The sequence below is a fragment of the Stenella coeruleoalba genome (assembly GCF_951394435.1).
Source record: "Stenella coeruleoalba genome assembly, chromosome: X".
NCBI classification, from domain to species: domain Eukaryota; kingdom Metazoa; phylum Chordata; class Mammalia; order Artiodactyla; family Delphinidae; genus Stenella; species Stenella coeruleoalba.
This window is the reverse complement of record NC_137152.1, coordinates 17,957,184-17,971,425: the sequence shown is the minus strand read 5'-3', so window position 1 is coordinate 17,971,425 and position 14,242 is coordinate 17,957,184. Positions and strand designations below refer to the sequence as shown.

At 44.7% G+C, this 14,242-nt stretch overlaps 1 protein-coding gene across 3 annotated transcripts in view; it reads left to right on the top strand.

Moving 5' to 3' along the window:
* Positions 1 to 14,242, top strand: part of PCYT1B (phosphate cytidylyltransferase 1B, choline) — a gene marked incomplete at its 3' end in the record, with an annotated part of 149,209 nt that overhangs the window by 89,503 nt on the left and 45,464 nt on the right. For all 3 annotated transcript variants that reach the window (XM_079910043.1, XM_079910045.1, XM_079910044.1), the window contains exons 4-5: positions 7,202 to 7,353; positions 10,801 to 10,879. In XM_079910043.1, coding sequence (XP_079766169.1) covers positions 7,202 to 7,353; positions 10,801 to 10,879 — 231 coding nt within the window. The remainder of the gene's footprint in view (positions 1 to 7,201; positions 7,354 to 10,800; positions 10,880 to 14,242) is intronic.

Genomic DNA, 14,242 nt, shown 5'->3' with positions numbered 1-14,242 from the left:
TCACAAAAATAATTTATCATTGTCATCAAAATAATTTTAATGGTCTATCAAGTGATAATTTGTTAAGATCCTCTTTCAAATTTGTTGTTAGGCAGTGGATTAGAAATGATGTGACCTGGAAAAATATTTGCTTCCAAGCTATTAGAATAATTTGCTTTTTCCCTTTCTAGGCAGTATAACACAAAGGCTTTACCAAGACTTATCAAATGACTCTTAATTATAACCCTTACACTGTTACTTAAAAGCAACCTATTCAACCAGATATACTCAGAAAGGGTTGAGGAAATAGAAATATTGGTAATTTCATTACACCATTGCCAATCCAATAATTTTTGATAAAATGCATTTATCATTTGCTTAGAAACTTAAAAACACACACACACACATACACATACACACACCTTGGGGCTGCAGTTTTAGCAAATTTGCAGAAAATACCATCTAACTTAATTGGCAAAACCAGTCCTCATTGTCAAACCTACGAAAACCCTAGAAACTAAGACAAAGTCTTTTCAGTTCAAATGTATTAATTATTTCAAGAAGCTTTATAAAAACCATTGAGAAATGAATTATAGAATCCATTGTATAAAAAAGAATCAGTCAAAAAAAAAGAAAAAGAATCAGTCAAGATTAAAATGATGTAGGTCTAATATAACAAGTTACAAAGAAGATAAAAAGTTACAAAAATAAATCAATATCCTTAATTTATAGTAATACAGTATAATTTATACATAAAATTATATGATATTTATAAGAAAAGGAGTATGATTTTTAAAGACATGTTATTCCTTGTCTAAATATTGGTATATGTGTGTGTCAAGCTCTGGTGTTTGGCTTTGGGGAATAATTAAATAAAATCCAATGTAAAAATCAGAAATAACTTATCTTTGTTAGATACCCTGGGTATCTATTAAAAGGTTAGTTTAAGTTAGGTTATATCTAACCCTTTATTAGATACTTTTCCTATGTACTTGAGGATAGAAAAGGGCATATACTACCAAAAAGTAATTTGGCATAGATCTTTTATTCTCTGTTATGAGGAGGTAGGAAATAATAAACATTTAGAAGAGGAAATGGGAGAAAGATTATCTGTAAATGGAATAAATATGATGTGAGTTGATACAATAGATATTTAACTTCCTTTTTAAATAATATATATGAAGCCTGAGAAAAAAGCTTGTAAATATTTTATCCATGTGTTTATTCCAATGTACTTTGAAACATTTGACAATTCCAGAAAAATATTCCAGTTGTATTTCTAAGAAGCAGCAGTACCAGCCTATACAGCTTTGATTTATTGAAGTGATTTTGAAGTGAGTAGCGGAAAAAATGCTATGCCTTAACTACAAGGGAAAAGGCATTTTTAGGATTCAGTATAAGCATTGAGAAGAGCTGGAAAAATGCTTACCCTTAACTACATGAAAAAGCAATTTTTACCATTCAGTATTTCTTTCCAGTGCTCCTTTTGCTTTGAATTCGTGGGCCTTATCCCTCAAGATCCTTGCATCCTTTGATAATAGTTGGGAGAAGGTAGAGGCAAAGTTGTTCAGTAAAAATTTGCATTATTCCTCACTCTACCATATTTAGTTTCTAACTTTCAACTTCACCTATAACAGAGAGGTATGCAAGAAGGAGAAAGACAGGAAGCTTTTATAGGTTCATAGTTCTTTGAATAGTCATTAAACGAGGTTTCCATTTGGTTTGACCTCAGGATTTAATTCCCTGCCCCTAGCAATGCAGGTAGTAAGGTTTGCATGATGCTTTCTTTTGTGAAGTAGAGTAAGGTTGGTTTTGGACACAGAGGCTTTCTCCGACCCATTAATTTTAGGAAGGGGTACCCTTGGAAGCTGAGGATCTGGAAATCAATTCCTTTAAAACTACCAGTGCTTGGATACCTCTTGAAAAGCCTTTACGTATCCCCAAGGGTATGTGTACCCTAGTTTGAAGAGTACCTTAGACTATCTTTCTTGAGTTTGACAAAACAGCTTAATGGCAGAAAATTCTATAGGGAGGAAATTTAGAGAGTCCTTTAAAATAGGTATTCTGTGTTGTCGGTTGAAAGGCTAGCTCTTAATATTATGTATATAGTTAGCAAATAAAATGGTTATAGTGAGTTGAAAGAACCTGCTATATTAATTGTGGGCCCCCTTACATCTGCAGGTAGGTTTGTTGTAGGAATTTCCTCGGGTGGAGCAAGGGCTTTGCTCATGAAATCACTCTGGCCGGGGCAAGTGCACAGACAGGTACAGTTGAAATACTTAGTATTTGGCAGAAATAATGGATTCAAAGACCAGAACTTGTGATAACTGGAGGTACTAGAGTCTACTTCCCAACCTTAGGCAGTAACGGCTACCACAAACTACCATGATTTTTGCACTATGATTATAATACCTGCATTTTTAATTTTTAAGCATGTAGTCAGTAATGATTTGAAAATTTTTTATGCAAACTTCTGTGGGCATTATTTTAGTGAATTGAAACTATCCAGTTGTAATGCCTCTTTTTTCTCCATTTTATTTTAAAAGCTCATGTCATTTAAAAACAAGACAAGAAATTGAAATTTATTGAAGAGATCAGAGATTTTTTCCTGGAAATTTTTTTTTAAGGGTATGAGTCACCACATACTCACTTCTGCCTCACAGGAGGGGAATAAAAAGATAACAGCCATAGAAATACTATTCCCACTATAGTAGACATGAATAGTACTCTGTAAATGTGGGCTTATGCTCTATTGTGTCTTAATTGAAATTAAATATTCCTCTAAGACTCCATTTTGCCTGACTGGTGGGAGATTCAGTCTCGGTCCTTGTTGGGGTCCCTTCGCCTCCCCAGAGTCAAACAAGATTCTAAAATGTTTACAGAAACAGGAGAGGGGCTTGCAGTCCCCAGCCCAGCACCGTTTTTGCACTGCCCTCGTCAACTGAGCCCACAGAATTGCTAGGAAGGAGCAAATCCACTGTTTCTGTGGAAGGTGAGGCCCCGGCGGTCTGTGCCCAGGTGAACCCCAGTGTCCTCACCCCTCCTGAGGCCCTGCTGGTGGGACCCTCCCCCCGACCTTTGACCTCTTCCTCCTGTGGAGGAATCTTCTGTCTGTCTTCTTCCTTACGGAATTCCCCCAAGTTGGGAAAACGGCCGCCAGAAAGACAGGTTGTCTACCAGCAGCTTGAACTTCACAGCTTCTGCGGGCGAGTTTGTACCGAGAAGCCGGGCATGCGCATGAAGTGGGGACAGGGAAAAGACAGAGCCCAAAACACAAATGAATAAATATCTCCACAAATGGTCTTAGGTCACGAGTACTATTAATAAGTAGCAGACGTTTCTGAGCATGACTCTCTGCTCACACAGATGATCAAGTTTAATTCTCCAAACTTCGCCATGTGCTAAAGACAGACAACTGAGGCTTAAAGAGTTTGAGTAACTTTCCTGGTAATAAGTAGCAGAGCTGGGATTCGAACCAAGTCTGCTGGGCTCAAAATTCATCCCCTATGTTATATTTTCTCTCCCACGGGGTATTAGTAATAATTCATCTTGAGCACAGTGAGCTGCCAGCATAGGTTAGCTACAGCGGGAGCTCCCAGACAGCTCAGTGAATTCATCCACGGAACACCATGGCTCAGAGTTCTCCATCTGGTTAGGGTGCATTTGCCAAGACTGGGGAACAACAGTGCTGCTTTGGGCGCAATTACTGTTTAGACAATAACTGGTCAGCATGTTCAGCTGCTTCTTGAGGTCACTCCTGGGAGATGAAGATAGGACCCCATGTCGGCATAAACAGGTTGGTTGTTTTCTTTCTGCTCTGTCAAGAGGCCATTATCTCCGTCATCTCGAAGTTACACCAAATTGCTCAGGTGCAGGTTCAAAAGTGGGGGGAGGATATGGTTCGGCCTAGTTTTCTGTTGTTTAAAATAGAAAATTGATGGATCTGAAATCCATTTTTTGCTTAATACAATTCTTGAGGTACTATTTTAATAAAATCCTTTAGTCTTTTAAAAACGTCAAGTCTTTTAAGAACATTTCAAAAGCCATAGATCAATTTTTTAATTGTATAGGTTGGCCCATAAATAATTCTTATTTATGAAGTCAAAACCAATGCATTCAGTGAATCAATACATAACATGGTCATTATGGCCCTACTAACCACCACCCACCCACCGAGCTGGGCATGATGGGTGATTCACACACAGGCTGGGCTCTTTACTCAAGATGTTCATAATATGCTTTAGGGGCTTTCAAATGTTGTATGCCTCAGAATCATCCCTGAAGCTTGTCAAAACTAGAGCTGCCTGGACCCCGCTCCAGACCTACTGTCTTAGTCTGTTCGGGCTGCTACAACAAGATACCACAGACTGGGTAGCTCAAAGCAACAGAAGTCTATTTCTCATCATTCTGGAGGCTGAGAAGTCTAAGATCGGAGTGCTAACATGGTCTTCTGGTGAGGGCCAGCTTACTGATTCATAGCTGGCACCTTTTCACTGTTTTCTTACATGGTGAGAGGGGCTAGGGAGCTCTCTGGGGCCTCCTTCTAAAGGCACTAATCCCATTTATGAGGGTTCCACCCTTATGACCTAAGTATCTCCCAAAGGCCCACCTCCTAATGTCATCATCTTTGGGAGTTAAGATTTCAACATATGCATTTTGGGGGGACACATTTAGACCATAGCACCCATTGAATCAAAACCTTGAGTGGAGCCTGGGCATCTTTAACAAGCTCCTTAGGTGGTTCTAATACTTACCAAGGCTTTTGAGCCTGCCGTGTGGTGGATGGTGTTTTGGTAATGTAAGACACTACAATGTTTTCTGTGTTGTATTGCATTCTACACATGTCTATACATCATCACAGGAAGTATGTATAGCAGATATATAGACATACACGTGTATCGAGAGACACAGTAGTCTTTTATTTGCATGTATGTTGAAATGTACCTGCAGGTAAATATATACCTTTTATCTTAAATCCTAGTAAACCTTTATTGAGCGTCTGTGTGTATCAAGCATTGTTAATTCATTCAACAAGTAGTTGTTAAGAGCCTACTATGGGCCATCAGAAAATAAAACAGACAAAAGCCCCTGTCCTCAGGGAGCTATATTTTAATAGAGAAACACCAACAACAAACGAATAAGACAGTTATATGATGATGAGCACCATAGCAAGAAGTTAGGAGGGGTGGGGCCTGCCAGTGGTGGGGGCGGATCCCAATTTAGAATAGGGTGGTTGGGGAAGCCTTGAGGGAGGAGAGGGAGTGAGCACGATGGATACTTGGAGCACAACTGGTCCAGGTTTGCGGAACAGGAAGTGCAAAGCCCTGATCTCAGTAGGAGTATTCCTGGTGGTTTCAGGAAATAAGGAGGCCGGGGGCTGGGACACAATAGGAGATGCAGTCAGAGAGGCAAGGAATGGGCTGAGGGAGATGTGGATCTTGTAGGGGCCTGTAGGCTTCTGGAGGAGTTTGGCTTTTACTCTGAGGGAGATGGGAAGGGTTCGGATCCTGGGGATGATGTCATCTGACAGGTTTTAATGGGATCATTCTGGCCAATGAGAACAGGCTGCTGGGGGTTGTGGGGAGGCTGGAATCCAGTGACCAGTTAGGGGGCCACTGTAGTAATCCAGGGTAGAGACGGTGAATGGGCTGGGAAGGGAGCAGTGAAGGTGGCGAGAGGAATGTGGCTTCCGGTGCGCTGTGAAGGAGCCAGCAGTTTTGCTGACGGTTTGGTTGCAGAGGGTGTGAGGGCTGCAGTCGGAGGGTTTCCGAGGATGCTGGGTGTAACCGTTGGTTGTACTTACTCTCTGGCCAGGTTTGTTTCTGGATGTGGGTCATGATTTGGTTCCATCAAAATGACTGTGTTTTTGTTTTTTTATAAATTTATTTTATTTATTATTTTTGGCTGTGTTGGGTCTTCGTTGCTGTGTGCGGGGCTTTCTCTAGTTGTGGCGAGCGAGGGCTACTCTTCATTGTGGTGCGCAGGCTTCTTAGTGCGGTGGCTTCTCGTTGCGGAGCACGGGCTCTAGGTGCGTGGGCTTCAGTAGATGCAGCGCGTGGGCTCAGTAGTTGTGGCTCGCAGGCTCTAGAGTGCGGGCTCAGTAGTTGTGGCACACGGGCTTAGTTGCTCTGTGGGATCTTCCTGGACCAGGGCTCGAACCCGTGTCCCCTGCATTGGCAGGCAGATTCTTAACCACTGTGCCACCAGGGAAGCCCTGTATTTTTGTTTTTAAAACGTATCCTGTACACTTAACATTTGTAAGGTTACTGTATGTACATAATACCTTAAAGGAAAAAAAACCTCATCTTCAGGAGTGGTCAGGGTAGTCTGACTGACTGCAGTAAGACCCTGACGGGGATATTGGTAAACAGGGACTGTAGCCACAATGACGTCTCTTCCTGACATGTAGAAAAGCTGCTTTTGCCAACAAAAATATATTCTGGATATGATAATGAATAATATTTATTGCTCACTTTATTTCAAAGCACTTCTACATAAATCCTCAAAAAATCCTTTCTAAGGCTGATAGTGGAGGATAGTTCCATCCCCATTTGAGGATTCAGGAACTCGAGACCTAGAGAAGATGGCATGTGGGAAGGATGAACTCTGCTAGATCAGATCTTCTATTTCGTGACCTTCTCCTCTTGATCGTGTGGCCCAATGTGTAGTGACTGGACCTCATTCCAGGGAACAGAAGTGCGTGTGTGTGTGCGTGTGTGTGTGTGCGCACGTGCGTGCACGTGAATCACACTTGGGTTACTAAGTACAGTGATGTGTTAAAGGAATTGGAACTGACTGTTCTTACGTTCTGTAACTCAGGCCTCTTGGTCCTCGTTCTGCCTTCTCTGTCTGTTCATTTGGTCATTTTATTTCTGGATGGTAACGTTCCCTGAAGGGTGAGATAGGGAAATAAGAAGATGTGAAAGTCACATTAGGTAGCGTGGAGAATAATTTTAATAAAAGTCACAGTGGAGAATGCAGTTGTAATTAACACTAAAATGAAATTCTCAATTGCCAGGGGATTTCAGCTTGCTTCACTTTCCTGATCCTTCGTTCCCGTAAAAAAAAACAAACGAACAAAAAAACCCCCCTGAGTTTGATTATGTCACACACCTAGCAAGGCTGAGTTCTTTGTCTTGCTGAAGGAGCCATGTCTGTATTGGGATGGCTGTGAGCAGGGCCTGGGCCAGCTAACAGCATTTAACGCATTTGCCTGTTTCAGTTTGCAGTGATGACCTCACCCACAAATTCAAAGGTTTCACCGTGATGAATGAAGCAGAGAGATACGAAGCGCTGAGACACTGTCGCTATGTGGATGAAGTCATCAGAGATGCTCCGTGGACACTCACGCCAGAGTTTCTGGAAAAACACAAGGTACTTATTCTTCCACGTTCTCTAAGTAGCAGAATTAGGGAGTCGTCTGTTTCTCCAGCTTATACCCAGAAAGTCCAAAGACTCTTCTTATTTTGGCAAGAGGTAACTTCAGGCACTGTCATGTGATGTCACTTGATGCAGCACCTGTCCTGTGCCTACGCCTGGGGACCAACAGCATCCCACTTCCTCAGTGTGGTCTCTGGAGCTAGACCACTCAGGTCCATGTGTGGCTTAACTTCTTAACTGTGGGACCTTGAGCAACATATTGCACTCACTTACCTAAACCAGAACATGGCTGCTGTTTTGAGGATCTAATGAGATCATCTAGTAAAACCCTTGAAACACTGGCTGGCTCAAAGCAAGAGCTCCAAAAATGTCATCATCATTATTATTGATGCTTAGAGTTCCACAGGCATCATTTTTCGTGGAACAAATGACCACATACCTTATCCAGAGGGACAGGGGTCAGGCTTTAAGGAGAGAACTGTATATCTCTGATTTTGTGACCCTGAGACTCCTACTGATAGAAGATTTTTATTAGTTGAAAACACAAGAAATCCTTTTGATCTGCATCAAATTATGTGCTTTGTATCTCCCTACCAGCCCCACATTAGGAGCTCTTCTTTCCTTTTATAAGCAGTACAAAAAAATAAGATTAAGCTGTTCTAAGAGTTTTCTATTTTTAAATTCACGATGCAGGAGAGAATAGAGAACACTGATAAATGTGCATGGGTAATAGCAGAGCAGACAATTTCCCAGCAAGAATAAAAAGAAAAAGGAAAAACTCCAATAGGATTTACTTCCAGCAATCACTAACACATTTTTACTAAGCATCTATTGTATCTTCAACTTGTGTGCAGAATTACGGGGATGCTGATGATGGCTGCCATGTACCCAGCCCTGCGCTAAGTGCTTTGCTCTTACATGAATCACATTCAATCTCATGGCTACCCTGAGACGTTGTTGTTGTCATACACTGGAGACGAGGAACAACTAAGTTTGAGTACGAAGAATAGAATTGATGATAATAACATTTATTGAGTACTTGCTGTGTACCAGTTATTATTTTTAGCACTTTTACATAATTACATTATTTGATCCAGCGATTCTCAAGTGGGGGCAAGTTTGCCCCCAAGGGACATTTAACAGGGCCTGGAAACATTTTGGGCCATCATAACTAAAGGGGTGCTACTGGCATCTAGTGGGTAAAGGACAGGGGTGCTACTAAGCATCCTACAATGCACAGGACAGACTCTCCCCCTCCAACAAAGAATTTTTTATATGTAAATTTATGTACTTTATTTATTGGCTGCGTTGGGCCTTCGTTGCTGTGCGCGGGTTTTCTCTAGTTGCAGTGATGGGGGCTACTCTTTGTTGCGGCGCGCGGCTTTCTCATTGAGGTGGCTTCTCTTGTTGCGGAGCATGGGCTCTAGGTGTGTGGGCTTCAGTAGCTGTGGCGTGCAGGCTCAGTAGTTGTGGCTCGCGGGCTCTAGAGCGCAGGCGCAGTAGTTGTGGCGCACGGGCTTAGTTGCTCCGTGGCATGTGGGATCTTCCCGGACCGGGGCTTGAACCCGTGTCCCCTGCACTGGCAGGTGGATTCTTTTTTTGTGTGTGTGTGGTACGCGGGCCTCTCACTGCCGTGGCCTCTCCCGCTGCGGAGCACAGGCTCCGGACGTGCAGGCTCAGCGGCCATGGTTCACGGGCCCAGCCGCTCCATGGCATGTGGGATCTTCCCGGACCGGGGCACGAACCCGTGTCCCCTGCATCGTCAGGTGGACTCTCAACCACTGTGCCACCAGGGAAGCCCCGGCAGGTGAATTCTTAACCACTGCACCACCAGGGAAGTCCCTCCAATAAAGAATTATCTAGTTCAAAATGTCACTAGTAGCAAGGTTGAGAAATCCTGATTTAATCCTTACCACTAAATTGTGAGTTATATAGCTAGTAAGTGGTGGGGCAGGAATCTATACCCAGCAAAATTAAACTGCTACTCTACCTCTCAAGGTGGAGTGAAGCCTTGTTAAAGGGCTTTGAAAGTTAGGCAAGAAGTTTTTACTTGATGGAGGAGGAGAACAAGGAACTAGTGAAGATCAGTAGGCACAAGGATGACAAGAAGAAAATTCTGTTTAAGGAGGTCCCCCCACCATGTGACAGAGGGATGGCTTGGAGAAGAAAGAGCCTGCAGTGAGGAAGAGGTCAGGTTCAAGTTGGTATTAATAATCCAGGTGATGGGGCCCTGGATTTGGCATAAGCAATGGAGAGGAAGTGATGGGTGTATGCACTTATGTACACACACACACACACACACACACACACACACACACACACAATGGAACTTGTGACCTATGTGCTACGGAGAGTGAAGGAAGTAGGGAAAAAAGGCTGATTCCAAGGTGTTTGGAGCCTAAATAAACTTAGAAAATGGAGGTGCCCTTGGAAGGGGCCCCAGTTTTCAGGATGAATTAAAATTCCAGACAGGTTTCTAAAGTGACAGCAAGGCTGGCAAAAGAGAAAAGGGTGACTTTGGGCAAATTTGACAAGTTTTATCATTTCAGCAGCCGTATGACCCAACTGAAATAGTAATACTTGCCCTACCTGCCTCACAAGGTGGTTGTATGAATCAAATGCGAAGAGAGACGTGAATTCATTTCTACAGTATAAAATCTGACTTAAGTGGGGGAATTCCCTGGTGGTCCAGTGGTTAGGACTCTGTGCTTGCACTGCAGGGGGCACGGGTTCGATCCCTGGTTGGGGAACTAGGATCCTGCATGCCGCGTGGCACGGACAAAAAAATAAATAAATAAAATAAAATATGACTTAAATGTGAGGGTGGGCCTATTGCCATCAGTGGGACAGGAAATGAGGATTTGGGCTCCTCATAGCAGAGGTGATTGAAATCTGAAGAATGGGGCTTCCCTGGTGGCGCAGTGGTTGAGAGTCCGCCTGCCGATGCAAGGCACATGGGTTCGTGCCCCGATCCGGGAGGATCCCGCATGCCGCGGAGCGGCTGGGCCCGTGAGCCATGGCCGCTGGGCCTGCGCGTCCGGAGACTGTGCTCCACGGCGGGAGAGGCCACAACAGTGAGAGGCCCGCGTACCGCAAAAAAAAAAAAAAAAAAAAAAAAAAAAAAAAATCTGAAGAATGAGCGAATTGTCTGAAGGAGAGATTTTAGAGGCAGAAGAACAGAAGGCCAAAAACACCTACTGTCAGAGGTGAGAGAAGAAAGAGGGACCAGCAAAAGAGAGAAAGCAATCTAGTTCCCATCAGCTCGTGGAAACAGAGACAGTTGGAAATACCTTTCAGTCAAGGATTCAAGTCTGCCTTCTAAACTGCTCATTTCAACTGCTTAATTACAACTACTTTGTTCTAAAAAAAAATATGTATTTTCAAATTGCAGACATGCAGCCCCATCCCGGTGTTGATGTCACTCTCCTCTCTCTCCAACAGATTGACTTTGTGGCCCACGATGACATTCCGTACTCCTCTGCTGGCTCTGATGATGTTTACAAGCATATAAAGGAAGCAGGTGAGGGTCGTCCTGTGCTCACCCTGGTTGGCCCCAGGGACTTACTGGGGGACTGGAAAGAGGGAGGTTTCCTTCCATTGCGGGCTCCCCGGAATTAATTCCTTCATCAAGTACTCTTCGTACTCCTACGCTGCTCTGACTGCAGGGAAATCGCTCCTGGGCATCATAGATGATCTGTGGTTTCTAGCCTCAGTGGGATGCTCGGTTGCTCCTTGGTAACATTTACCTCCTCTTTTTCCCCTTCCTGCCCTGATTTACCCATAACTCCTTGCGTCCTTGCATCCTTGCTTCCTCTACTGCATCCAGAGGAAGAGGGGTATGTTTTCTGTCCCAGGCTAACCTCTTATCTGAACTTACCTTCTCCCTTCCCTGGAGCATGTTTTCTTTTATTCTTCCTCCCATTGTGATCCAAGCTTCTCACTCTCCAGTAGTTTCTTACCAGCTTACGCGGAAGTTTACAAAAACAAATAAACCCAGATCTTTCCTTCTGCCCTCCCTCCTGCCTCTACCTTCACGGACATCCTTGCTTGGTCCTCCTCTTAGTGGCAGCTGTCATTCCTCAGTCACCTGCAGTCTGACTTCTGTCCCATCTTTGCTCAGTTCTCAGATGCCCTTTGGACCACCCAATCCAGCGGCCTTAGCTCAGTCCCCGCTCTGGGCATAACGACACTGCTGACCGTGTTCTTTGCTTAGACGCTCTTGTCTTTGCTTCCATTTCTGGGACACTTCTGGGACCTTTGGGTTTTTTTGTGTTTTTTTTTTTTTCTTGATATCTTTTGGCCGCACCATGGGGCATGTGAGATCTTAGTTCCCCGACCAGGGATCGAACCCGTGCCCACTGCATTGGCAGTGCAGAGTCTTAACCACTGGGCCACCAGGGAAGTCCCCGCTCCTGGGTTTTGTTACTGGGTTTCTCTCCCTGTCTCACCAGCCTCAGCTCTGTGCTCTGCCTTCCACACACTCTACACTCCAGGTACACGGAATCTGTCCTGGTTTCCAGACACACCCCCGCTTTATACCTTTCCTCCAGCTGTTCTCTGGGCTTGGAATGCCCTTCCTCTGAGCATCTTGGTCAGGGCCCAGCTGAGGAGCAAACCCAGACATGCACCCTCTCCCTGGGCCATGATTCAGCACAGCCCCCGCCCTCTTCAGAGGCAGACACTCTTCGCACATGGACCTCCTTGTCAGCTCCCTTCTCCTGATTGTGTGTGTGTGTGGGTGGGTGGGTGTGTGTCCCTAGCTAGAGTGAAGTGCCACAGGCCACGGCCATAACTCATCCATCTTTGCATCCCCAGCACAGTCCCTGGTACATCTGTGATGCTCCTTAAGTGCTGGCTGAACAAGAGAGTGCTTTTATTGAGTATGATGGGGAGGCAGCTTAAGATGGAAGCCTTTTGTGTGCAGGGGCTCTTCCCAACACACGGGGAATGGAGCCATTTCCCCAGATCATTCGGGCACACACTTCTGTCTTGTGGAATGGTTCATATTATTTAGATGTAAGGGTGATATTTTGGCCTGAAGGATACGGACCTTTCATCCAATTTGTTGGCTTTTCACTGGTATCTTGGCCTCTGAGTTCCTCGCACACCTCTTTATTGAAGGAGATGCTAATGACAAGTGCTGAATTACTCCAAACCATCTTAGCCTCACAGCCCAACAAAATCTCAGTGAAAGATGGAAGGGCTCACTCTGTGACTTATTTCAAAAATGACTGTGAGGGCTTCCCTGGTGGCGCAGTGGTTGAGAGTCCGCCTGCCGATGCAGGGGACACGGGTTCGTGCCCCGGTCCGGGAAGGTCCCACACGCCGCGGAGCGGCTGGGCCCGTGAGCCATGGCCGCTGAGCCTGCGCGTCCGGAGCCTGTGCTCCGCAACGGGAGAGGCCACAACAGTGAGAGGCCCGCGTACCGCAAAAAAAAAAAAAAAAAAAAAAAAGACTGTGATCTGAAAGATCTTCGAAATTATATCTATGAATTTGCATCTTTTTTGCTCTACTTTATAACAGGCAAAAACTCACAAATTATAGGTGCTCTTTGGGGCAAATGTATAATGGAAAAATAGTCTCGGCTCTGCCCAATACTCATCATTTTCCTGAGCTGAGGTTTTCCGTCAATGTCACAGGGTTTCAAATAATCACCAGGAATCAGAATAGTCATTGCTGGGATTTTAAAATACCCAGCCTCCCCAGATAATATCCATTTGGATTACTTAAAAAGACAGCTGGGGCAAAGGTAATTACTTCTACCCTCTTACAGGATCAGATACGGTTTTTCTGACTCTATAAGTGGAGCTGTCCAAGGTTGAGGAGGCAGTACGGTAACGTGAATTCCTTAGCTTCTCCATCCCTCTTCCTTCATCAGACCACCTTCCATAAAATTCCCATAAGCCTGTTGCTGCCTGAGAATCTTGGAGCGAGGAAGAGTTTGAGGAAGGGATGGGCTGGAATTGGTATTTTAGCTAAAGGTAGGTGCAGAAGTAGATTTTTAATGGCTTAATTTATTTTCTGCTATTTTATTTTCTACCATACATGACGTCTATAGGTACTGTAGGTGCATTCATGCATACTTTCCTGCATACGTTAAGCCATCATCTGGCACGGTACAGATACTGTAGTTTAGTGAGTTACCATATGCTTTACTCAGGGATTTCAAGAAGTCGAATACACGCCACTTTATATTTGAGCTGCCCCCATTGCTGCCACTTGCATCGGAGCTATCTTTCCCCTTCCTGGAGGCCACTGGAACTCCACCCATTGGTCCCACCGTCCTTCACCCTCAGCCTGCTGCCGCTACAGCCTTTTCCTGGTATTCAGGGACCTTCAGACTCTGAAGGTAGAACGGGCTCCTAAGGGTCACTCACCCAGTCGTCTACCTCCTCTTTGGCATCACTGCCAGATCCAGGTAGAACCGATGCTTGCACGTCTCCCATGAGGGTGAGCTTCCTCTCTCCCAAGGCAGCCCATTCCGTCTTTGGATGGTTTTGACTCTCGTTGGTTAACACACGAACCGCTGAGTGCATCCACAAGCCTGCTATTGTTGGTGGGAAAACGGGATACAAAGATGAATAAGACGGCCCTCACCCTTGACAGAGAGCAGAGCCAGATATAAATAATTACACCAAAATATTAGAAGCCTGCTATATATAGCAGGCAGGGGAGGTGTGTCCAAAGGTGGGGGTATATGAGGAAGTGCAGCGTGTTTGGAGAAAATCGACAATGTTCATGTGGTAAAGGGTGCGTGGAGGTGGCAGCGGAGAGAAGAACTGGCAGGACGAGTGGTTTAGGCTTCCTTCCGTGCGTCACAGGGTCAGATGCCACTCGGAGGCGGGGGGGGGGGGTGCCAGGAACAGCTCTCTTGCGGGGGAAG